The 22,982-nt window shown below is 58.0% G+C and overlaps 5 protein-coding genes across 5 annotated transcripts; 3 read left to right on the plus strand and 2 right to left on the minus strand.

Annotated features, from left to right (window-relative positions):
* Window positions 1-167: 167 nt before the first annotated feature.
* GGTG_06317 (phosphoglycerate mutase family domain-containing protein) lies at window positions 168-3,634 on the plus strand. Its single transcript, XM_009224134.1, has 2 exons — window positions 168-906; window positions 1,048-3,634. Exon 2 carries the CDS (start codon window positions 1,151-1,153, stop codon window positions 3,074-3,076), a length of 1,926 nt encoding a protein of 641 aa, XP_009222398.1. The 5' UTR covers window positions 168-906; window positions 1,048-1,150; the 3' UTR covers window positions 3,077-3,634.
* On the minus strand, window positions 3,351-6,785 carry GGTG_06318 (tartrate transporter). The gene is made up of 12 exons (XM_009224135.1): window positions 6,364-6,785; window positions 6,226-6,279; window positions 5,975-6,069; window positions 5,787-5,890; window positions 5,611-5,710; window positions 5,524-5,533; window positions 5,415-5,452; window positions 5,314-5,341; window positions 5,007-5,260; window positions 4,835-4,941; window positions 4,586-4,730; window positions 3,351-4,507 (listed from the first exon to the last, which is right to left on the minus strand). Exons 1-12 carry the CDS (start codon window positions 6,591-6,593, stop codon window positions 4,179-4,181), a joined length of 1,494 nt encoding a protein of 497 aa, XP_009222399.1. The 5' UTR covers window positions 6,594-6,785; the 3' UTR covers window positions 3,351-4,178.
* A 587-nt stretch (window positions 6,786-7,372) lies between these two features.
* GGTG_06319 (hypothetical protein) lies at window positions 7,373-11,572 on the plus strand. Its single transcript, XM_009224136.1, has 7 exons — window positions 7,373-7,813; window positions 7,971-8,574; window positions 8,802-9,346; window positions 9,424-9,659; window positions 9,755-10,289; window positions 10,345-11,057; window positions 11,140-11,572. The coding sequence occupies exons 2-7, from the start codon at window positions 8,325-8,327 to the stop codon at window positions 11,216-11,218; spliced, it is 2,358 nt and encodes a 785-aa protein (XP_009222400.1). The 5' UTR covers window positions 7,373-7,813; window positions 7,971-8,324; the 3' UTR covers window positions 11,219-11,572.
* A 3,250-nt stretch (window positions 11,573-14,822) lies between these two features.
* On the plus strand, window positions 14,823-22,163 carry GGTG_06320 (sensor protein zRas). The gene is made up of 2 exons (XM_009224137.1): window positions 14,823-21,243; window positions 21,304-22,163. The coding sequence occupies exons 1-2, from the start codon at window positions 15,475-15,477 to the stop codon at window positions 21,523-21,525; spliced, it is 5,991 nt and encodes a 1,996-aa protein (XP_009222401.1). The 5' UTR covers window positions 14,823-15,474; the 3' UTR covers window positions 21,526-22,163.
* Window positions 22,142-22,935, minus strand: GGTG_06321 (allantoicase). The gene has a single exon (XM_009224138.1). The coding sequence runs from the start codon at window positions 22,813-22,815 to the stop codon at window positions 22,270-22,272; it is 546 nt and encodes a 181-aa protein (XP_009222402.1). The 5' UTR covers window positions 22,816-22,935; the 3' UTR covers window positions 22,142-22,269.
* Between the last annotated feature and the right edge of the window lie 47 nt (window positions 22,936-22,982).

Raw genomic sequence — 22,982 nt, forward strand, 5'->3', positions numbered from 1 at the left:
GAGCGCTCCAATGGCGTCGCCGGCGTTCCTGCTGATGTGATGGCCTGAGAATAGATCAGAGACGCGACGATGGATTGCGATTGGTTATGGGACCTTGGCAGCCAGGCTTGTCCGCTTGGCTTGCTGCCTGCGCTGCCTGGAGGTGGCAGCTCGAGTGCCGAGGATCGGAACAAACACAACTAGACCTCCAAGGCGGGGGGGCCTGTTCTGGCAACTGCGCTTGGGGCCCCAGGGGGTGCCAGCAGGGATGTGATACATACATCGGAAAGTGCCAGAGAAGGGGCAAAAAGGGGCCAGATTTGTCGACAAAACCCATCCCATGCCAAAAAAAAAATATCGAACGAGGCAAGGAATCCGTCGTCGGCCTACCGTCCATATTTTCCCACATATTTTTCCGCCTATTTCCAACGCCGCCGCTACGCAGTAGATAGCGACATTTTCCCCTCCACTCGCAAATCCCGCACGCAGTGCCTGCATCGTCGTACGGTTTCTACTTGTGATAAGCGCATCGCTGGCGCCAGGATCCTGCCGCCGTCGCCCGTCTCGACACTGGGGCTGTTGAGACTGCAGACCAAGACTTTTCGTTGGGCTGGGGCGGGAAGCATCGCATCACGCCGTTGGCGCTGCAGCTGTGCTTGGGCTTAGTCGAAGCCGCATATTGGGGTTACACGGCCCGCCGCTGCCATTCTTCGCCGCCAAGGGAACTGAAGCCAGACTCCATCCCAGCGAGACGCACCAACCACAGCAAACTTTAGCAAATAGGGTTGACCACCACCCAACGAACGACGTGCGAGAGCGCATCTGCATCCCCAGTGAGGGGAAACCGGGCAGCCACCAGCCTGAACATTAGCCAGCATTCTATATCTACCCGACGCCTTCTCCCCGCCTCCGCCACTGCGGATCCAGGTATGACCCCATGCAGCTCTGCCCTGCGCAGCCTCTTGCACACTATCACCAACAACCTCATACCCACCCCCACCGTCACATCACACGGCAGCTTCCGCCCGGCCGAGTGCAAGTGGCTAAGTCGGCAGTATAAATTCCTAGAGCAACCTCAGATAGCCCCTCTCGAAACCACCCCCGGCCTAACTCAAGCCGACAGCCACCAACCCTATCGACGCCGCCCACGAACGACACCAACTAAGCAGTCATGGCAAAACCAAGACTCATTATCCTGATCCGCCACGCCCAGTCCGAGGGCAACAAGAAGCGCGAGATCCACCAAACCATCCCAGACCACCGTGTCAAGCTGACCCAGGATGGCTGGCAGCAGGCCTATGACGCCGGACGGCGCCTGCGGTCCATGCTGCGGGCCGACGATACCCTGCACTTCTTCACCTCGCCCTACCGCCGCACGCGCGAGACCACTGAGGGCATCCTGGCCACCCTGACGGCCGACGAGCCCGAGCCGTCGGCCTTCAAGCGTAACAACATCAAGGTTTACGAGGAGCCGCGCCTGCGCGAGCAGGACTTTGGAAACTTCCAGCCCTGCAGCGCCGAGATGGAGCGCATGTGGCAGGAGCGCGCCGACTACGGCCACTTCTTCTACCGCATCCCCAACGGCGAGAGCGCCGCCGACGCCTACGACCGCGTCTCGGGTTTCAACGAGTCGCTGTGGCGCCAGTTCGGCGACGACGACTTCGCCAGCGTCTGCGTCCTCGTTACCCACGGCCTCATGTCCCGCGTCTTCCTCATGAAGTGGTATCACTTCAGCGTCGAGTACTTTGAGGACCTGCGCAACGTCAACCACTGCGAGTTCCTGATCATGCGCCGCCGCGAGGACAGTGGCAAGTACTTACTCGAGAACAAGCTCCGCACCTGGTCCGAACTACGCCGCGATAGGGAGCTAGCGCAGAAGGAGAAGGAAAGGGAGAAGGAGAGAGACAAGGAGCGCGACGCCAAGGACTCGTCGGCTCTGGCCAGGCTCGCCAACAACGGCGCTAATAGCAGCACCAGCAGCCTCATCGCCAGGTCGGAGCACGCCACCACTGCCGCCACCACTGCCGCCACCGCCGCCGCTACGTCATCCCCAAGCATCCCTGCCCGGAAATGGGGTGGCTGCCCCAACGGCTGCACCCACGACAAGGGCTTCAAGATCCGCTCAGGCTTTGCCGACCTCGTCCGCCGCGACGGGACCGCCATCTACTCCAACCCGTCCCCTGTTAACAGCAGCCGGCCTGTCGATGAGCCCAAGCGGTCTCAGCAGGAGCTGGCCTCCAGCTCGGATCTCGATTCGGCCCAGGGCAACCCGTCCCCTGCCGTCGGCAGCATCAAGAACAACGCGCTACAAATCTCGTCTTCGTCCTCCTCTATCGCCTCGTCCCTCGCCAGCCGTCGGCCCAACGCCCGCCGATTTCAGTCGGATGTCGGCGGGAGCAGCGGCAGCTCGTCGCTGCTGGCACCATCCATCGACGTGACTCGTGCACGGGATGAGGTGGTCAGCTCGCCCGACGGCACACCGTCCTTCATCTCAGTGGACGTGCGCCTCCGCTCGCAAATTGAGTCGCCAAACAACAACAAGCCGCCTCCGCGGCTCCTGCACGTCGGGCGCGACTTTGGTGGCACCTACAGCGGCCACACGAGCGACGCCGACTCGTCCGAGGACGAGTCCACGCGCGAACGCATAGCTCGTCTTAGTGCAGCGCCAGCCTCGTCGACAGACGATATCAATGAGCAGGGCACAAGCGCGGTCACGGACGGGGCCTCAGGAGATGTTACCGCCGCCACCACCCCGGCCGAGGGCAGCGTGGTGGGAGATTGTGGAACCGCCAAGGAAGCCGCCAGCGCCAGCCACCGACGCGATATCAGCGGAATGGGTCGCGGCGCTTATGCGAACCGCCTCGGCGACGCGCCGCATTGCGATCATCACGACCATGACCACGACCACAGCGAAGCCGAGCACGGTGACCATGAGCTCTCTGACAATGAGCGTATCGACCACCAGCGTTGTCACAAGCACGACACACCGGCACAGCCACAGGTCAAGGTAAGCGGCGTGGATGATCGCGACGCTACCCAAGAAGACCTAGACGAAGCCGAGCGTGAGGACAAGAGCCTCCGCGGGAGCGTCTACTAAGCACATTCTTGAGATGGGGTGTTGAACGCCCTGGATCTACCTGCTTCGCGCATAGCACTGCGAGGCGCTATGCTTGGACGCCTTTCCTTATGCCTTTGTTTTCTGTTACCGGCGCCTACGAGGAGCGAACCCTATGTCTTATTACGCATGGCATGGGATGTTACATGGCCAAGATGAACGAGATGCCCTCTTTTCCCTTTTCCTTTGATCGCTGACGTCACCATCCGACTTGAAAGACTTCCCTGGAAGGTCTTTCGAGTGATTTCTCTTGTCTGTTCTTGGTTTGGTTTTGGCTCCACCCCTCAGTTTGTCAAAGGTGGTTTCATAATGGAGGATATACCGTTGCTGCAGCGTCAATTCCCGGGTTCCCTTATTTACATAGTCTAACTGTACCTACCTCGCTAATCGTGTGCGGCAGCTAGATTCCCGTCTGTAAAAACATGAGGCTAACGATGCAGTCGCCTCCTTTGTCTTCCATGGAGCTTTGGGTACGTAGATGTGGTTGGGTGTTTAGTTTAGAACGTACATATACGACAATGTTCACGGAATCTTGAGTAAGCGCGCGGTCATATGGAAGAGTTTGGATGGCCTGCTGTGCCGTTTGGCGCGTGGCACAACCGCTCCGTTCCTTTCGCGGGACTACCCGTGGTCCACAAGGGGGGCGGCCGGCACGGCATTGCCCGGCGCCCCAAAATGACACACCCACACATGATCCTTGTCACGGACCAAAACAAACACATGTGATATTGGGCCGCCCAGAGGCGCGGTCTGGAACGGCCGGGCAAGCATCATGCTTTTGTGTAAGCTTCGTACTGGCGTAACGCTCTTTGGGATGGCGCGAACATGTTCGATCCGTTCCACGATGAAAAGAAAAAGAAAAACATGTGGAAATGGAGAGCTTATAATCAAGCCGTTTAGAAGTAGAAGCTTAGGTTCCAGTTCCGTCGCTGATGTATGCACGAACCATGGCTTGGGGGGGTCTAGACAAGTCAGTCCCGGCCGAGACCCTCTTGTCCAGGTAACGGCGACCCTGGGCCTCATCAGGTGCTGATGAGACGGCCCATTTGGCTTGTTTCGATCCCACGTGCCGCCGACGTCCGGCCTAGACCAGGTACCTGAACTCCTTGCGCAGCCTCTCGATGCGCACGTCCTCGGCGGTCGCGGCCGTCTTCTCGGCCACGTCGGCGCGCGTCTCCCAGGCGGCCTGGCCCTCGGCCAGGCGCCCGTTGGCGCGCACCAGGATGAGGCGGAAGGCGAGGCAGCCCAGGACGGTGATGCCGAACATGGCCAGGACGACGGCGTAGCTGCCCCGGAAGCCGTCGGCCGGCAGGTTCCAGACGTAGGACCCGGCGATGTTGCCGAGCTGCGAGAAGGCGTTGACGAGCGCCAGGGCCACGGCGCGCTTGGCGGGTGGGCGGGGGAAGGAGGAGGCTGTGGGGAGGTGGTGGAGGTGGTCAGGCCAGGGGGCCGCACGAGCTTTTGGGAGTGGTGGGAGGGCGCGAGGCTTACAGATCCATGAATAAAACACGATGAATCCGGCATACGAGGAGGCCTGGAGGAAAAGTGCGACGTAGCGGGCGGCCACGTTCAGAGTCGACATGGAAATGACGAAGCCGATGATGCCAAAGAATATGGGGCCCACAATGTGCCAAAACTATGATGAGAGAGGGTGGGTGTTGAATTTGGTACGTGATCAGCAGAAGAAGCGAAAAATAGAGGATTATTGAGAAGATAAACGCGACCGAGACTACTCCATACCTTTTCCTGCGTACGGTCAGAGTGCCATGCGTTAAAGAGCGAGACTATGCAGGAGAACGCCCAAGGCGGAGACGAGAGAAGCAGCGTTGGGACATAGCCGAAACCGACTGCAAAGCTTGAAGTTAGGATCAAAACAGCCTCTGGGATCAAAGCAAGGAAAGTGAGCACGTACGGGTCCCGGTCAGGGTCGGGAAGTAGGCGTTGAAGCTCAGGCCGATGACGTAGGCCGTGAGCACCAGGCAGAGCAGGTAGACCTTGAAGTCCTTGAGGGTCATGATGAGGCCGTCGAAGACGCCCTGTTCGGACGAGTCCAGGTCCGCCTCGCCCACGTCCTCGGTCATGCGCAGCTGCGCCACGTAGAGCTCTTCTTCGGTGAAGCCCTTAGTGTTGTGCGGGAGGTCCGGGAGGATAAAGGCCGAGGAGATGCTTGCCGTTTGCCGGTCAGCGGTGATTAGGAAAAGAGAGAGAGGAGGACTTACGCGATGCCCATGGTCACTGCTCCTTCAACTGTGTTGCCGTTTAATCGGGTTAATACGGATGCCGGTAGGAGGTATAACGGAACAGAGAATATTGCACTGACTCCAGAATAGCCAACGCCACGCCGCGTGACCAAGTGTCCTGGTTAAAAGTTGTTTGTTAGTTGGTGTTGGCCGGCTGGCAGGAGCGGCTACGGAGCCAAGTGGTAATACCCTTCCATGTCTACAGTAAATACGCATTAGTAAAGATCCACCACAGGACACGCGGCAACCCCATGTCAGGAGCCAGCATGCGCCTACTTGAAAGTACTCCGGCGCCCACAAGCGCACTGAAGGCGTTGGAAATCAAGTTTCCGCAGAAGAGGATGGCGTTGCGCAGAGCGAGCTCTTTACGCGTGTACTGTTTGCGCCTGTCAGTTTCTATCCAGCCACGGGTATATCTTCAGGACCAACCCCTCTGCGATGGCCAGACATACCCATTTGCTCAGGAGAAGGAGGGCTCCGGGGAGGAAGACGGCCTCGGAGAACCCAAGGAAGAAGCGGATGACGACCATGTGAGTGAAGGTCTGGGCAACCCCGCCTGTTTTGTTGTCATTCTCTGTCAGCCGAGTTCCGTTGACGCTTGAAAACCTGCCTCGAGCGGCGAACAGGGAGAGGGACGAACTTAGAGTGCTGATAAGCCCCCAGACGAGCATAGCACAGGCGATATACAGCGACGGCCGCTCGATTCGGTTGATGAAGATATTACTCGGAACCTGCCTGCGGTTTGGTTCGTAGGCCGGATGTCAACTCTAAAGAGGCTCAACGTCGGGGTAGGACCAAACCCAAGCCACGCACGAGTGCGGCCCGGGCTGGTCGGTGCCGGAATACGGGGAACGGGGAAGATGGGGTGACAACAGTGGATGTCTAGCCTACATTAGAATGTACCCCGCGTACAAGATGCTCAAGCAGGTGGCATATTGATTGTAGCTAGTAAGTAGGACCGGCCAGGTGGTCAGCATAACACGGCAAGGAAGAAGTGTACCCCTAACCCTAATACCGGTCGAGGCGTACTCAAGGTTCAGGTCTCGCTCTAAACCCTTGAGGCGGGCGGCGGCGATGTTGTTACGATCGAGGTAGTTCATGATGTAGATCAGGACGAACAGCGAGCACCGCGTGTCGAGCTTGCGCTTCATGCTCTTCTCCACCGCCGCCCGGCGCTCCGGGGCCATGGCGGCATGGTGCTCCGTTTCGCTTTTCGCGGCTTTGTCCTGAGCGACATCGCCAGGGGCGGGGGACGGCATTGTCTCTTTTTTTTTCTTTCAGATTACACGGACGATTGAAGACTTTGGTTGTGGAAGCTAGCAGAATGAAGAAAAATTACTGCGGCATGGACGTTTGATGCTCGAGTGAGAGATATTTCCTTTCATCCTTTTTTTCACCTCACGAAAACATGAAAATTTCTACTCATCCCCGATGGAGATATGACGCAGCACCCCGGCGATGGATGCAGCCTTTCCCTTTTTTCGCGTCAATAACGACAAAAGATTGCTCCAGTCTCTCCCGTCGCTGCATGTGGGTGTGTGGGTTTTCGTTACCACCAAGACCAAGAGGGTGGGTGAGATCTGCAGCCGTCAACCGGCCGGTGTGGTGCCCTCCATCTGGGGCTCCCTCTGCTTGCTCACTCGACGGCTGGGAGAAGAAAGGAGGGGAAAGACATGTATATCCAGGCGCGACTCGGCGGAACTGGTGTGCCGTGAACCTAGCGGTCACGGACCCATTCTCGGCCGATTCGGCGGCTGGCGTTGCACTCTGTGTGTGCCCTGTGGAGGTCTCGGGTTTTGATGGATGCAGGCAAGTGGCGAAAGGAGCCCAGGGTACCAACAAGGGGCTGCAATCTGGTTATAAACTCAATTTGATGGCCTGCCAGGAGTGGCAATGGTTGAGAAATTGGGCGAGGAAAAGGGAGAAACATGTTTTAATGCAGGTGCATTGATAGCACAAGCGCATTAGGCACTATTAAAAGAGGCGATTTTTCCTCATTCCATGCTGAAGGGGCAAAGATTCTGCCGTACTGAAATCAGGAAGAGGAGCGGTGCTACAATCAGCCAGAACTTGCATACAACATCGCGGACACCTGTAAGACGGACGGGCATACCGGGTAATATCTCCACAGCAGAGCCATGGTGATCCTGGCCATGCCTCCCTCGACTTCGACCACCGGACATTTAGCTCTCGCGCTCTGCAGCGACAGGTGCAAACAAGCTTCTCAAGCCTCTTGGGGGCTGCACATGAGGGTGCCCCCGCAACGGAGCTCCATGTTGCTCCATCTGGCATCGTCTGATTGGCCAATAAGGAGCTGCGAAGAAAACGAAACGAATCCTATGTTTCAAGCCACCCCAACGGATGACGCGGCGAGCTAGCAAGCTCCACGGTTCGCTGCCAAAGTCAAAGCAAACAGACTCCGGCAGCTGTAGAGTTCGTGAATCCCAAAGGGCCAGACAGCAACAACCAGACGATCCAGGTGAGCACAACACTGGCAAATCCATTCCCCAATTAGCCGAGGGTCCATGCGTCTGGGTGCCTTGCAGATCGTCCCATGACTGTCCTCGACGCGGTTTGGACCAAGCCTGGCTGGTTGGCACCTCGTAACCTGCTCCGTCAGCTAATAATCCCCAAAGTTAAACGGCAAGACAGACACCGTCTGTTCCGCCCTTTCGCATCCATTACCTTGCTCCCCCATCTATCGCACGACTCAAACCCAGAACAAGGGGCGCCAGAATAAGCAGCCACGCAAAGAGCCCGCCCGGCCACAACGGAGCTTTTACGCGAATTGGCTGCCCCTTTCCCGCCCGCATAAGGATCGCTTACCTCCCCGATATTGCCTCCGCCTGCCATCCAACCCCATCAGCGGACGCTGCAGGACGGGGTTTGCTCCTCCCAAAGACGCCCCAGTTGCCACGAGAGGAAGGTCCCCAGACCTAGCATCGGTTCACCCCCCTCATTGCAGATCGATCGCCCAGCTCGCGGCCACCATGCCCACGACCGGTGGTGGCCTTCATGAACACGGGGGAGGAGGCCCCAAGGATGCGCGCCCGGCCGCAGCGGCAGGATCCGCTGACGAAGGCACGCCTCTCCTCCCGGGGCAGGTGCATGATTCGGCCCAGCCAGGCCTCTGGGATACTTTAAAAGGATGGACTCGCCGTCGTGTCTTCCCCATTGTGCTCTTCTCACTTCTCCTCGTCACCGGCCTGATCATCGCCCTCGTTGTCCCGGCAGTTACAGGTAAGGCTCGCCTCTCGTGCCGTGCTACCCTACCTTGAGTCTGTTGGCCTGGTGGTGGTCGGCATGTCACGCCTCGGCCGTCTCTTCGAGTGTCACTCTTGTCACTCTGGTCGCACCAGACCGGACACACCAGAAAACCAGACATGCGTTTGGGTTCTAGCATCCCCCTGTGATTGTACCCCCATTGGCATCTCTATCCAGCTCTAACATCATATCTTCACCCTCAGCCCATAACCCCGACAACCCAGGCAAGATGAACTCGACCGCCCTGTGCCTAACGCCGGCGTGCATCCACGCCGCCTCCGAGTTCCTTTACAACCTATCGCCCAGGTACCAAGAAATCGATGCGTGCACCAACTTCGAGGAGATGGTGTGCGGTGGGTGGAGGCAGCGTCACAACATGCGCTCCGACCAGGGGAACATCAACTCCCTGGGTTTGATGAATGACGCGAACCAGGATATTCTCCGCTCCGTCATGGAGAGCCCCTACCCGGAGGTTTCCCAGCACTCCGCATTCTCCCCTCGCAACCTTGACGTCGACCCCGCCACCCTCGACAAGGAGAACTTTGCCGAGATCCAGAGGGCCTACAACGCATGCATGGCCATTGACGACATCAAGAAGGTCGGCATTCAGCCGCTGCAAACCGTTCTGACCGATCTCGGCTCGACTTTCAAGGACACGTCGGATATTTCCGAGACCATCCTCTTTATGGAGCGTCTCGGAATCCCTCATCTCCAGGGCCTCGGCGTCGGCTCGGATGACAAGGACCCTGTATGTTGCCCTCCTTGCCGACCTCGCTACTTTTCTTGCGCACGGCAATGTCCTGGACCTAACCACGCCTCCAAAAGAATGTCATCGTCATTAGCACTGGACCGCGCTCCGCTCCTGGTCTTTCCTCCAAAGCGTACTACAACGACGACTCGGTCATGTCACAGTATCAGGATGCCATCAGCAAGGTCCTCGGCGCCGTCCTGTCAAATGCCTCTGCAAACGCCGCCGGTCTCGCTGAGAAGATCGTCAAGTTCGAGAAGGACATTGCGGCTTTTACCCCCAGCCTGTCCCAGCTTCGTGACCCGGGCCAATCGTACGTCGCTCTTGAAAACCTATGCAATGTGCTATCCAGGAGGAAGCCCCTGTTGCTGGAGGTGTCGAAAGGACTTGGCTGACAACTTACTCCAGGTACAACGTAATGACGCTCCAAGACACAACCAAACTCGCCCCGCAGCTCGGTCTGGAGAAAGTGCTCAAGAGCCTTGCTCCGACCAACTACACCATTGACCGGATGATCACCTCGTTCCCGCCATTTCTGTCCAACGTCTCGGCTCTCCTGAGCAACACTCCGAGCGACACTGTCAAGGGCTTCTTCCAGTGGAAGGCAATCCAGGGTCTGGCTCAAACCGTAGACGCCACTGAGCTGAAACCGTACAATCAGTTTATGAACAGGCTGGGCGGAAAGGACGCCGATGCTCAAACTGAACGCTGGCGGACGTGTCTCTCTTCGGTCGACAGCAGCCTTGGATGGATTCTCAGCCGATTCTACATCGAGAGGGCGTTTTCCAGCAAGGCGAAGGACTTGGGCAACCAAATCATCCTCGACATCAAGGACCAGTTCACTCAGAGGATCGAGAAGGCTGAGTGGATGGACGCTGATGCCCAGACGGTCGCCAAGGCTAAGGTCAAGAACATCATCCAGAAGATCGGGTACCCTGATCAGGTAAGCTTCCGTAGCCCTGCCCTGTGTTGTTGTGAAGCTAACTTTGTCTTCTTAGTCGCCCAATGTCACGGACCCTCAGGCTCTCCAGAACTACTATGCCGGCCTCAATATTTCCGAGAGCTTCTTCAAGAACAACATCGGGGTCATGCAGTTCACTGTGAACCGTTCGTGGAGTCAGCTTGGCAAGCCAGCCAACAAGGCCGAGTGGGGCATGACGGCCCCCACGGTTAACGCGTACTACAACCCTCCATGGAACGAGATTGTGTTCCCTGCTGGAATTATGCAGTTCCCTCTGTTCGGCGAGGGCCTGCCGAAATACGTCAACTACGCTGCCTTCGGTGCCGTGGCTGGACACGAGCTCAGCCACGCCTTTGACAACAGCGGCAGGCTCTACGACCTGAACGGTTACCTCAAGGATTGGTGGTCCAACGCCACTATCCAGGAGTTCCAGAAGCGGGCCGACTGCTTCATCAAGGAATACAGCAACTTCACCGTCCAGGGCACTAACGGGCCACTCAATGTCAACGGCGAGCAGACCCTCGGCGAGAACATTGCCGATGCGGGCGGCCTTAGCGCTGGCTTCTCGGCCTGGCAATCTCGCAACAAGGCGACGCCAGACCTTCATCTTCCAGGCCTCGACTTCTTCACCAAGGAGCAACTCTTTTATGTAGCCTTTGGCAACGTTTGGTGCTCCAAGTACACGCCCCAGGCTCTGACGCAGCGGGTCGTGTCGGACGAGCATTCGCCGAACATGTTCCGTATTATTGGGTAAGTTCGATCTAGTCTTCTGTGCCTTGTTACACCCTTCTACGCGGCACTGTGTGCTAACAACCCGATGCCCTCACCACAGAACGGCCATGATGAACAGCAGGGGCTTTAGGCAGGCGTACAACTGCCCCGCGAAGGAGCCGGTGTGCGAAATCTGGTAAAGGGCCTCGCGATAATTATTTACCACTCGAAGTTGCTCGGTATCACTTCACGGAACACCGGCCAATGGAGGGTTGTTGTCCTTCGCTTGCTTACCGAGTTGGGGTAGAGCCCCTTTGTTGTCTTCTTGCTAAACTCCAAAATCCTCAAGGGTGACGACTGTCTTGTGGGATACCTAGCCTTCTTGTATAGTGACTATTGGGAATTAATCATTATGTGCCGCCGCCAAAGGTTGACGGATGGCTCACAATATTTCACGGGCTCTAAATTTCCCTTGTCAGTTTTTGGATGAGAGGAGAAATGCCAGAATCTCGCCACGCGCCTGCGGAACTGCGAGACTTGGGCTTATAATCACCACTCCCATCCCGTATTTTTGTGTCTCGACTATGGCGCGATCACGAGCGGCACCCGCCACTCCGCTGCTGCTCATGTGTATGGGATGGGACAAAATATGCAGCCGCATGTTGAAGATATATGGCATTTTTACGACGTTTTTGACCCCAAGAGGCAACGAGGGCATCTTTTGCAGGCTGACTGACGTACGATGGACATGAGCAAAGCGACTCAATTCCAGGTTGATACAAGATGGCCTTGGAAGCTCCGCCAGTCCAGGTTCCCCCTGCAGAGCACCTTACAGCCGTCCGGTTCTGCGCGGGGCGAAATCAGGGATTGCCACCCACCGGCGAAGATGCAGACGGACGCCACCATCTCTTGCCGCGGGTAGGGTGTCTTTTTTGTTGACAAAGGAGTGAGCGGGTGGTTTCTATATGGTAATGTTTCGCGGCCGACAAGATTACTATCCAAATCTCGTGCCCGGTTGGGGGAAAAGGGATGAAACGACCGCCGTGGGGCGGACAAGAATCAAGAAAAACAACAAACAGGCAGACAAAAAAATCAAACAGATGGCTCCCCGCAGGGTCAATATTTTCCTATCATTAGAGCCGATCGGGCCGTGACGGCATCAGGCAGAGACGGCTTGGCGATTTGGGAAGGAGTGAGGCGGGCGGCTCACCCACTCATTGGCGGGAGCCTCGCCGCTGGCTGGTTGGCCAAGGCGATTTTTATTATTCTCTGCGCTGGCGGCCGAACCCGCCGCCTCGATAACAGCAAAAGAGTGCTGGGCTGGCCTGCCTCATGTTTTTTTTTGTGTCTTTGCTGACCAACCTAACGCAGGAGGTCTCCGGGCTCTGTCGAGTCCCACTCGCACATGGGGGACGGGCGGTTGCCTCGAGCTGCACGAGGCCCAAAACGATTGATGCGAGTTGGCCGCGTGGCTGCCGCTGTAGTATTGTTTGGTTCATCCACCAAATTAGTGTATTGAGGATCGAGATGGGGATGAACAGCTGCGAATCTCTGGTGGTCACGTTGGTACGGAGATACCTACTCCTACGTAGGTAGGTATGCCTTTCCAGCTCGTCATCCCCTGACTTTCCACCTACCCATATTGAACACGCCGCTTTGCTTCCTTGACTCCAAAGCAGCCCACCAAATCTCACGCTCTGTCAAATTCGGGGCGCGAACCGACGGTAAAGTTCTGGTAGCAACACAGCGACAGACCGGAGTGGAGCCGCGTGTGGAGAGGGTGAGAGAGGAATTTGGCTCTGATGGAGCCGACTCACGAGGGTCCGATCAAGGAATGTGAATCCAATGCGACGCAGGCTGGCTGTTCCGTCTCCCTCCGCCACAACGTGGTTTCAAGGCAAAGCGCACATGGTGCATCTTGACGAGACGCAGGAAAAGAAGGCCAGGTTCCGGTACCGCCAACTCCCCATTTGTGGGTGGGGAGAGCCGAGGACCAGTGTGCTGTGTGTTTTCACGATTGCGACACTCTGGCAAAAACACGAGGTTGAGAAAAACATGGGGAGGGCCATTGGTGTCCAAATCGAGGCATGTTCCTGACCATCGTCGCAAATGGAGCCCACCTCGCCCATTTTTGTGAAGTTAAGCCGCGGGGTGATTTAAAAAGAGAAGTGGCAGGGGGAGAAGCAAACAAACTTCAAAATCGGCTGGTTCAATGGATGTTGCTAGCTGGAGTGGCTGGCTGGTGGTGGTGAAGGCGGCTGGATTGGCGGCTCTTGTTCATTGGGCGCCACAAGGAGCCACCGACAACACCCTGCGCAAGCAGCGAGCAAAGGACGTCATGCCAAGGGCCACACAGCCGCACAGATCCGTTGGTGGTCGATGATCGATCGTGGCAGCAAATCCCCCGATTGTCACGTCAAAGAACGGGCCAACTGAATCGGCGGCTCTCTCACCCCTTCCCTCCCCATCACCCTGCGTTTCTCGAGGTGTCCATTGATTGTCGATACCCCTTCATGCTTCCACTTTACTCATTGGTTTTTTTTGTCACCCTGATTCACATGCGCGTCAACAAGCCGGGTGTTTTGCGCCGCTGCGCGCCCGAGCGTCCCCGGCTGTGAGTGCCATGGCCATGACGAAGTGGCTGACCCGCAGATCCGACCGGTGGTGGAATGGCCCTTCCTATTCGGTCGCCCGATGTTGGCACGGTTCAGCCGTTGCATGTCGCTAGCGAGCGCCGTTTCGCGACAGACTTTGCACTTGGCCAGGGATTTTTTTTTTTTTTGTAGAGATGGAGCCTGCCTTTTGGGCTGAGGGGACGGACGAGACGTGAGGCTCGCCTTCATACTTTGCAAGCGAAAACTAACCGTTGTCATGTCAGCCGAGAAGACTCAGGCGACATCCACTCAGCCGAGTTCGTGGTCCTGATTCCTGACATAGCCTACCCGAGGTAAGGATCTATTCTCTCATACAGGGCAAGTAGGCGCTGGGGTGATTGTGGACTCCAGGAGGGCTGTGGTTTGGCTCGGCCGCCTCTCCGTTGACGCGCCTGGTTGTCATCCATGTCGTGAGCTCGGTGAGGCAGTCTCATTTCTGTGTGCACACATGTCGGTTGTCACTGGGAACAAGGCAGCATGCACAATGGCCGGGCAACATGCTCACTGGGACTCGGAAGCCCCTGAACATGAAAGGTAAAAAGAAAAAGAAAAACAGTCAAGTGCCGATTCTGGGGCGGAGCAATGGCGGTTAGCAAGCCAAGGGGCTGAAAGCCATGTCACGATGATGGAGCGCATTTTGGCCTGTCGGGCGCTTGTCCACGTTGCCCACCTGCGGCCCCTGGCACGGCCAATCTTGACTGCGCGCGCCCCTGATTGCGCCGCCTGCCCGCTGGCATGCGACAGGCTGACGCCTCGTCTCCCCCCCAATAGTAATTGCCATCTCTTGATGCCCTCAGTTGTCCATGGTCAGAACTGGGCGCAAAGTTGCCTGTGAACCATTATTTACAGTCCGTCTGGTGCACTAATGTCAGGCGCTGCGATCCTTCATGAAAGACGGCACTGTGCAAAAAGAATAAAAAAAACACGAGAGAGTAAAAACCAATTCGCTCTCCCCATGCGTCAAGCACGCGTGGGAGGAGGCCCAAAACGGGATGCGACGGGGCGCTTGCAGTAAATAGCTGGCCCCGGGCGGGAAGCCGCAGGGTTCGGACAGACGCATTACGTCATTGCACAGCACCGTCTCTACTAGTGGGCTTGGTGCCCACTTGCTGAGCACCTCCTCACCACCGCAGCACCTCCTTCCAGCCCACTCCTTGTCTCCGGATTTCCCTCGCCCTGCCGCATCCCCCCAAAGCCTACGGCTGCCAGCCCTGCTTCCAGTCCACTCACACACATAGACTTTGACGGCCAGCAAAGACCACCTAATATCTCCATTTTCACCCTCTGGGCTGCCCAAGCGCGCGTGCATATCAGCCTACCCCCACCGTCAAGGCTTGTGCAAACGCAGGCCCAAGCAACGCAGCTTCACTTCGGTAATATATCGTCTTATCCGCTCGCCCGCCATTTTAGACGCTTCCCACGGCCGCACCAGCCGGATTGGCGCAGCATTGGCACTCATTGCTAACCCCTCGGGCTGGGCTGGAAGCGCTCGTCTGCGCCGAAACACGTTGCCCCCAATTCGCCCGACTCGATCCGTCTGCCCGTCGCGTCACGCCATACCACCCACCTCTCTCGCCCTTGACTGGTTATCTGGACGAGCTCTCTCGGAGCCGAGGCCGAATCTAATCACGACTGTAGCGATCGCCACCGGACTTGACGCTCCTTCTACACCCCCGAGGCCGACGGCGTGAGCTCGGACGTCTTGGGGAGCGGCGGCACCGCATCCGCCACCCGCTGGTTTCCTCCCCTCCGGGCCATGACCTGCGACCGCGCTCTGGCCGTGCTGCGATGAACTGCTCCTCATGTCCGGCTGGCTGAAGAGTGGTATGGGAACTTCCCCGTCGGAAGAGCCAATCTCCCCCGGTGCGGCCCTCGTCCCTTCGCCGAGCGGGAACAGGCCAACAGGGAGCATCCCGATAAAGGGCTGGAAGGACCCCGAGAGCCCGAGGACGGCCAAGTCCAGGTTTCAAAACAGCGTGACGAATCAGAATGAGGCCGACACACCCGAGAAGGGCGCGGGTCGGGGGATTTTTGCGTACCGGGAGCAGCTTCGGAAGCAGATGAGCTCGATAAGCCGCCGCGAATCTCCACCCGCAGGCGTACCAAAGAGGCCATCACCCATAGAAGAGGAGACAAGCCCACGGGCACCGGAACCCGTTCCGACGACGACCTCCACCGAGTCCACGGCTACGATAAGGGGGATGCCCACTCCGAGCGTGGCGGCCAGGACGCCCTCGTACCCCTTTCCCCGCATGGCGTCAATGGGAGCCGTGCCGTCTCGTCTTCACCGGCCATTCACCAAACTGTCCCCCACCGTGACCCCCGATGTGCCCCATGGTGGAGGCACCCCTAATGAGGCCAACACCCTGCTCGACAGGCTTCTCTCTAACCCGTCGACGCCGGCCTCGACCATGACTTTCCACCCTGCCGAGGTCGCTGGGTCGCCCGAGGAGCTGAACGAATTCCCCACCCCGAATCTTTACGAGCTCTCCCTGCTCCTCTCGGCCGAGCCGGGACTTGACGCCTGGTGGCAGACCGTTGTCCAGATCATGGCGGATGTCTACCAGGCCGAGCGCGTTACATTGGCTGTTCCCGCGGACACCACTGACATCGAGAACGTGCCCTGGGGTCAGAAGGCTACCTATAACTCGCGAGGAGAGGACGATCTGAGTCTTGGATACTTGGCGCGGGGTAGCAGTCTGGTTCGCACCAACTCTGATATCCGGTCCGAAGCCACCACGCAACTACCGGCAACTCATGGTGTGTTGTCACCAACACGGCCCAACTTTGCCAGTAGGCACTCCTTCACGGCTTTCGAAATGCGCAAGGAACCAAAGGTGGCCAAGGATGCGGCCACTTTAGCCCCCGAGCGCCCGACCCCGCTACAACGGAGCAAGAGCTCCTACCCGGTCGCATCCGTCGAGAGCGACAGGGAAGCCATCGAGGAAGACCATCCTCCACTAAACCAACAAACTCTGGAAGAGCACGATGCTGCCGAGCACGACGCAAATTTCCTAGGCTGGGATGCTTCGGTCGCGCGGCATCACGAGTCACAGGCCAGAGTGCTGCCCATGTTGCAGGCTTTGGACTATGAGGCAGACCCTCTCATTGACCATAACGGCATCCGCAGGGTCCTGGAAAGGGGAAAGGTCATTGCTCTTACGCGTAGCTATCCCTACCTCGGAGCCCTAGCATCAATACAGCTTGAGGAGCCGCCAAAGGAGAACATGCGGTGCCGGTCGCCAGAAGGCCCCAGGAAGCAACAACAAACAAAAAGGCCCCGACCCGAGTCTATCTCGAAGTTGTCGTCGCTGCTTAGTGGTGCAGCCCTCTACAAAGGCGGCAAAAAACCCTCGCAAGGAGACAGGAGGAGGCTTCGCTCTGGGGCCTTCCATCTGGACGACGACGACGGCGCCCCACGGCCACCAACACCAAAATATGAGGAATATGAGCAGCCGCCCCCATCACCCTGGTCGCAATCTCCTGCGCCCTCGCCGGCTATACGAGCGGACCCCTCAGAGAATCCTTTCTTTACCGACGCCGTTGTCGACGAGAGCTCCTTCAACCCCACCTCTCCGCCAAACGCCGACTACGCCTCCATGAAGCCACCAGAAACCATCGGAGTCGAGAACTCCTGGACTGTCCTTCACATCCCTCTGTCGCATGTCATTCTATCGAAGCCTACAGCAACGTTCAAACTTGACACGACCCTGATGGAAAGGAAGTCACACTCGCGCAACAGGGGTCATGGCACGGGCGCCGACTTGCCCACACCGGTGGCGGCGCCATCGCCAGGCTCTACTCACAGGGAGAAGCACTCGCCGATCGCCGTGCTCTCCATCCTCACCCCGCTCATCCCGTACCCTACTAACCTGCGGCACTCTCTATCGCACCTCGCGCCTCATCTTGCCACCTCCTTTTCACTTTGCCGTCACTACACGAACCTGGAGACCGAGCTCGCAGGCTTACAGAAGAGAAGGCCGGAAATCGCACGCTTCGCGGGCCTTGGCACCGATGGCCGGATGATCTCAGAGCCCTTCACCATCGGGAGTATGGGATATACGCCTGGCGAGATGGCAGAATCGCAAAGATCTGCCGGAGGCAGCATTACGAGTCCTAGTGACTATTCAGTGCCGTCCCGAAGCGCCACAGGCTCCGCTGCTGGAACGCCCAGTTGGGATGTTGGAGGTCTCGGTCTCGTGACGGAGAAGCGTCAAGTCCCAGCCAGTCCCTTGGCTGCAATGGGGGATAGTTACTTTAGCGTAAACCCTTCCCAGTCGTCCTCCCGCCTTCCACCGGGCACCCCCGGAGTCTCCGCCCAGAGAGATAGGAGAAACTCGAAGGATAGCTCCGTTGGTGAGAAAAAACCGATTCGGCGACAGTCCAGCGTCAAAATACCCAAAAGTCGAGACCCAGGGGCGGAGCACCAAAGCAGCAAAGAACACGAGGAAGCTGTCGACTTGGCTGCCAAGGGGCTCTTGGAAGACTCTCAGCTTGCGGCCGCGGACAGGGGCGGCGATGCTGCGCCTTTGGAAATCAACAGAAAGGGCCTCCGGCCCGGCCACCGACACACACAACTACACTCCTACGGGGCCGACTTCTCTCATACATTCCAATCTTTGCCACCCAGCTCCACGGTGGGGAGGGGGCAGCACCCGCCATCACGCAGCGGCTCGGGACCCGTGCCTCGCGAGATGCTTCCACCATCAGACACACTCAAGGGGTTGATTCTGGACTCCTTGCCGGCCCATGTCTTTGTTGCCCAACCGCCCCTTGGCGAGATGCTCTGGGTGAACAGCAGATACTTGAGCTACCGAGGCGTCACGGCCCCGGAACTTGCTGCCGATCCGCACCTGAGCCTCCACCCGGACGATAGGGAAGAATACATCCGGTCGTGGGTTCACTCGCTCCGGACCGGCGACCCCTTCTCTAGGACTGTGCGAATTAGGAGATTCGATGGCGCCTACCGCTGGTTTCAGGCTAGAGCGATCGCCACAAGAGACAAGCGCAATGTGGTTCAGCAGTTCCTGGGGTCGTACATGGACATCCACGACCAGCACATTGCCGAGCTCAGGGCCGCAAAACAAAAGGAGATAGAGGCGTCCGAGGCGAAGCACAAGCTCTTGGCAAATCTCATCCCACAGATCATCTTCACCGCGACCGAGGACGAAGGTATCACCTTTGCCAACGACCAATGGCTCTCGTATACGGGGCAGAGCCAAGAGGCGTCGCACGGGCTTGGGTTCATAAGTTTTGTGCACCCTGAAGATTTGGCAAACTGCCGCATACCTCCGGATGGGTTCTCCACGCCCATCGACACCAAGGAGACGGGAGACCTTCTGCACTCGCCGTGGCCCAGTGCCTTGAGCCCTACAGCAAGCAGGGCCCCAGGGACGCGCGTGGTCACGCCTGGCCCCTCTGCCGGCCCGGAAAAACACAGCATTCGCGGAACTGCCTCTAGGCGCGCCAGCTCTGGCAGTTCGTCGAGCGAAGGGCAAGCACCGGGCGATCTCACCAAGCTAGCCAGGAAGGGTGTGATCAAGGCTAGTCTAGATAGCAATGGTCGCCTTTCCTACACGACAGAGGTGCGACTACGCTCCAAGAAGGGCGAGTACAGATGGCATCTAATCCGCGTGGTCGAGGTTATCGACTCGAACCCTGAAGGCAACATCTCGTCGTACCTCGGCTCAGCCACGGATATCAACGATCACAAGCTTATCGAGGCCAAGCTCAAGGACGCCATGGAGACCAAGACGCGTTTCCTCAGCAACATGTCACACGAAATTCGCACGCCGCTCATTGGAATCTCAGGCATGGTGAGCTTCCTGCAGGAGACAACGCTGAATGAGGAGCAACGCGACTACACCAACACGATCCACACCAGTGCCAACAGCCTGATAATGATCATTAACGACATCCTTGACCTGTCCAAGGTCGATGCCGGCATGATGAAGCTCAAGTTTGAGTGGTTCCACACGCAGTCACTGATAGAGGCAGTGAACGAGCTGGTGTCGACCATGGCCATTGCCAAGGGCCTGGAGCTGAACTACATCGTCGAGCCCGACGTCCCGGCCTGGGTCAAGGGTGATAAGGTTCGTATCCGCCAAGTCCTCCTGAACGTTATTGGCAACGCCATCAAGTTCACGTCGGATGGCGAGGTCTTCAGCCGCTGCAGAGTCGCGAATTCCAAGAAGCACAGCCTGGAGGACGAGATAGAGTTGGAGTTCTCCGTCGTCGATACCGGGAGGGGCTTCACTAAGGAAGAGGCTGAGCTCATTTTCAAACCCTTCAGCCAAATCGACGGCAGTAGCACTCGTCAGCACGGCGGAAGCGGCCTTGGCCTGGTTATCTCAAGGCAGCTAGTGGAGCTCCACGGCGGCAAGATGGGCGGCACGGCCGTGCCTGGGAAGGGCTCGACCTTTACATTCACGGCCAAGTTCGGGCTCCCAACCGAGGATGATCAGCCAGACTCGATGAAGGCCTCTCAGGATATCATCAGCTCTGCCACGATCCCAGAAGGGCTCCAGGCCGCACGCTTGTTCAAAACACCGCCTTCCAAGCCTTCGCCCGTTTCCATGCTGCCGTCATCCGGGTCTACAACCACCAGCCCTGGGGACCTAGGAAAGGAAACATGCACTACGTCACCGGCAGCAACGACTTCTAGCGCAAGCTCGGATCCGTCGGTTCGGTCGTCTATGTCGCATACGACCCAAAGGACGTCGATGTCGTCCATCAATGCTGGACTTGTGAACTTTAGTGAGGCAGCGAGGGCCAGCGGACAGGACTTGTCACAAATGAAGCTTGAGATGCCATCAGAGCAGTCATCCCCGAACACATCCTCAGACACGACGATTGTGCCCTTCGAGCCGCGACAGCACCCGCAGGCCGATGCGTTCCGCCCCTTGCTCTATTCTATCCTGATCATCAGCCCGCAGACACACAGCCGAGAGGCTACGACGAAGCACATCGAGATGACGCTCCCCAAAGGCGTGCCACACCAGATCACATCGCTCGCAACGGCAGCCGAGGCACAGAAGCTCATCGGTGGCGAGGATCCTGTGATATTCACCCACATCGTGGTTAATCTGCCATCTACCAACGAACTTATCGACCTCATGGACGAGATTGTGAAATCGAAGCTGCATAGGAGGGCCAGGATCCTGATCCTTTCGGATTCTGTGCAGAGGCAAGCCATCCTGAAGCAGGTGGCAGGCACCGAACACGAGGATGTTTTCTCAGATAAAAAGGTCACGTACATCTACAAGCCCGTCAAGCCGTCACGGTTCGCCGTCATCTTCGACCCGAGCCTCGAGCGGGACCTCAGTATCGACCGGAACCGCTCGACGGCGGAGAAGATTGTCGAGACGCAAAGGCAGAGCTACCTCGAGATCGGAGAGCGGATGGGCAACAAAGGCCACAAGGTGCTCCTGGTCGAGGACAACCCCATCAACCAAAAGGTGCTCATCAAGTACCTCAAGAAGGTGGGCGTCGATGTCGAAGTGGCCCTGGACGGACAGGAGTGCACGGACAAGGTCTTTGGGAACGAGCGCGGGTACTACTCGTTGATACTGGTAAGCCGCCAAAGCTCGCGCCCTGCAAAGAAGACGCTAACCTAAGCACCGGGACGCCAGTGCGACTTACACATGCCAAAGAAGGATGGTTATACGGCCTGCAAGGAGGTTAGGGAATGGGAGAACGAGCAACCTGACCATGCTAAGCTCCCCATCATTGCGCTCTCGGCAAACGTCATGTCGGACGTGCAGGAGAGATGCTACCAGGCGGGATTCGATGCATATGTCACCAAGCCCGTCGACTTTGTTGATCTCAGCAACACACTGGCCGTGTTCTTTTGAGGACGGCCTCACAATCCCCCGTTTCCGAAGGGCTACCCACGGGTGATACCCTTTCGTCGTATATAGATTATTTCTCTTCTTGTCTCTATTTACTCCCTGCCACCACTCTCCCTCGGCTGCCGATCCATCATCATTCGGCGAGTTTTAGCGGTTCATTTTGCCATCTCCACGGCTCACCAGACCCACGGCTACATAATCGAAAATAATGTTGGCGTCCATGAGGCTTCAGATGCCTTGATTCTGTCCTTTTTGGGGAGCCAATGGCACTAGGGAGAGACGTAGGCTTTTTCTTTCAGATGGGCTAGACAGGTTTCTGGTTTTTTTGGGGGGTTTTTTTTTGTTTTCTTCGTTTATTTCTGCTTGTGTTGGGGGTAGGCTTCTTTTTCTTCTCATACCATCTCCTTTTGAGCCTTGTTTTTCAGGCTCGTGTGGGTGAGCAGGCGGGCAGGTTGCATATCTGGTGGAAAGGAAGAATAGGGGGGGATACATGGTCTCAATCAAGCAGGCGTGCATTCGACACAGGCAAACAAGGCGCAAACATGGGACATGGGTTCTGTATTTATGTCGCGCCAGGAAGGCGTCCCAAAATACATGTTTTACACAGCAGGAGTATAATACCACCATGATTATGGGATGCAAGACAGGTCAAGACGGAGCATTGTGGGCAAGTTATACGAGATTCGTGAGCTACCTCTGCCCCTATACTACTTGAATCAAGACAGCTAGAATAACCTCGGCGCCCGCTCAGACGGCTCTCCTTCCCAGGACGCGCAGGCGCTTGACGCCTCCGTCCGGGATCATGACCAGCTTGACGTGGGTGAAGACGCCGTCCTTGACCAGCGACTCGAAGGTGTGCTCCTGGTCGGGCCCGCACTTTGAGGCGGCCACGATCTGGACCCAGCCCTCGGCGTCGGGCGCGACCTGGGCGTCGGCGTCGGGCCCAGCCCACCTAATGGCCTCGACCCTGACCTGCTGCGGGAAGTTGCCGCGGAAGAAGGCGGTGTCGACGACGACCTGCTGGACGACGGCCGGCGCGCCCAGCTTGACGACCGCCCAGTCGACGTGGCCCTTGGTCCTAGACCTGGCCGTCTCCCAGCCGTCGCCCATGTCCTTACCGCGGCCGGGCAGGAGCAGGTTGTCCTTTGTGCCAAAGTGCTGGTCGCTGCACGACACGGCCACGCCGCCGTTCTGGGCCGCGGCCAGGTCCAGGACGGCGGCCGGGTCGGCGGGGAAAACGGGGGCGGCGCGGCCGAAGAGGCGGAAGCGCGCGATGCCGCCGTCCGGGTACATGTTGAGCCGCACGTGGGTGTACTTTTTCCCCGTCGGGCTTTCGAGCCGCCAGCCGAAGCGGCTGCTGGGCCCGCACTCCTGCAGGCCCAGGACCGTCTCCCAGCCGCCGCGGGTGCCGGCCCAGGAGGCCACCTCGGCGTCGGCTCCGGATTCGGGCCGGAAGCAGG

Source organism: Gaeumannomyces tritici, assembly GCF_000145635.1.
Source record: "Gaeumannomyces tritici R3-111a-1 unplaced genomic scaffold supercont2.3, whole genome shotgun sequence".
Classification (NCBI taxonomy): Eukaryota; Fungi; Ascomycota; class Sordariomycetes; order Magnaporthales; family Magnaporthaceae; genus Gaeumannomyces; species Gaeumannomyces tritici.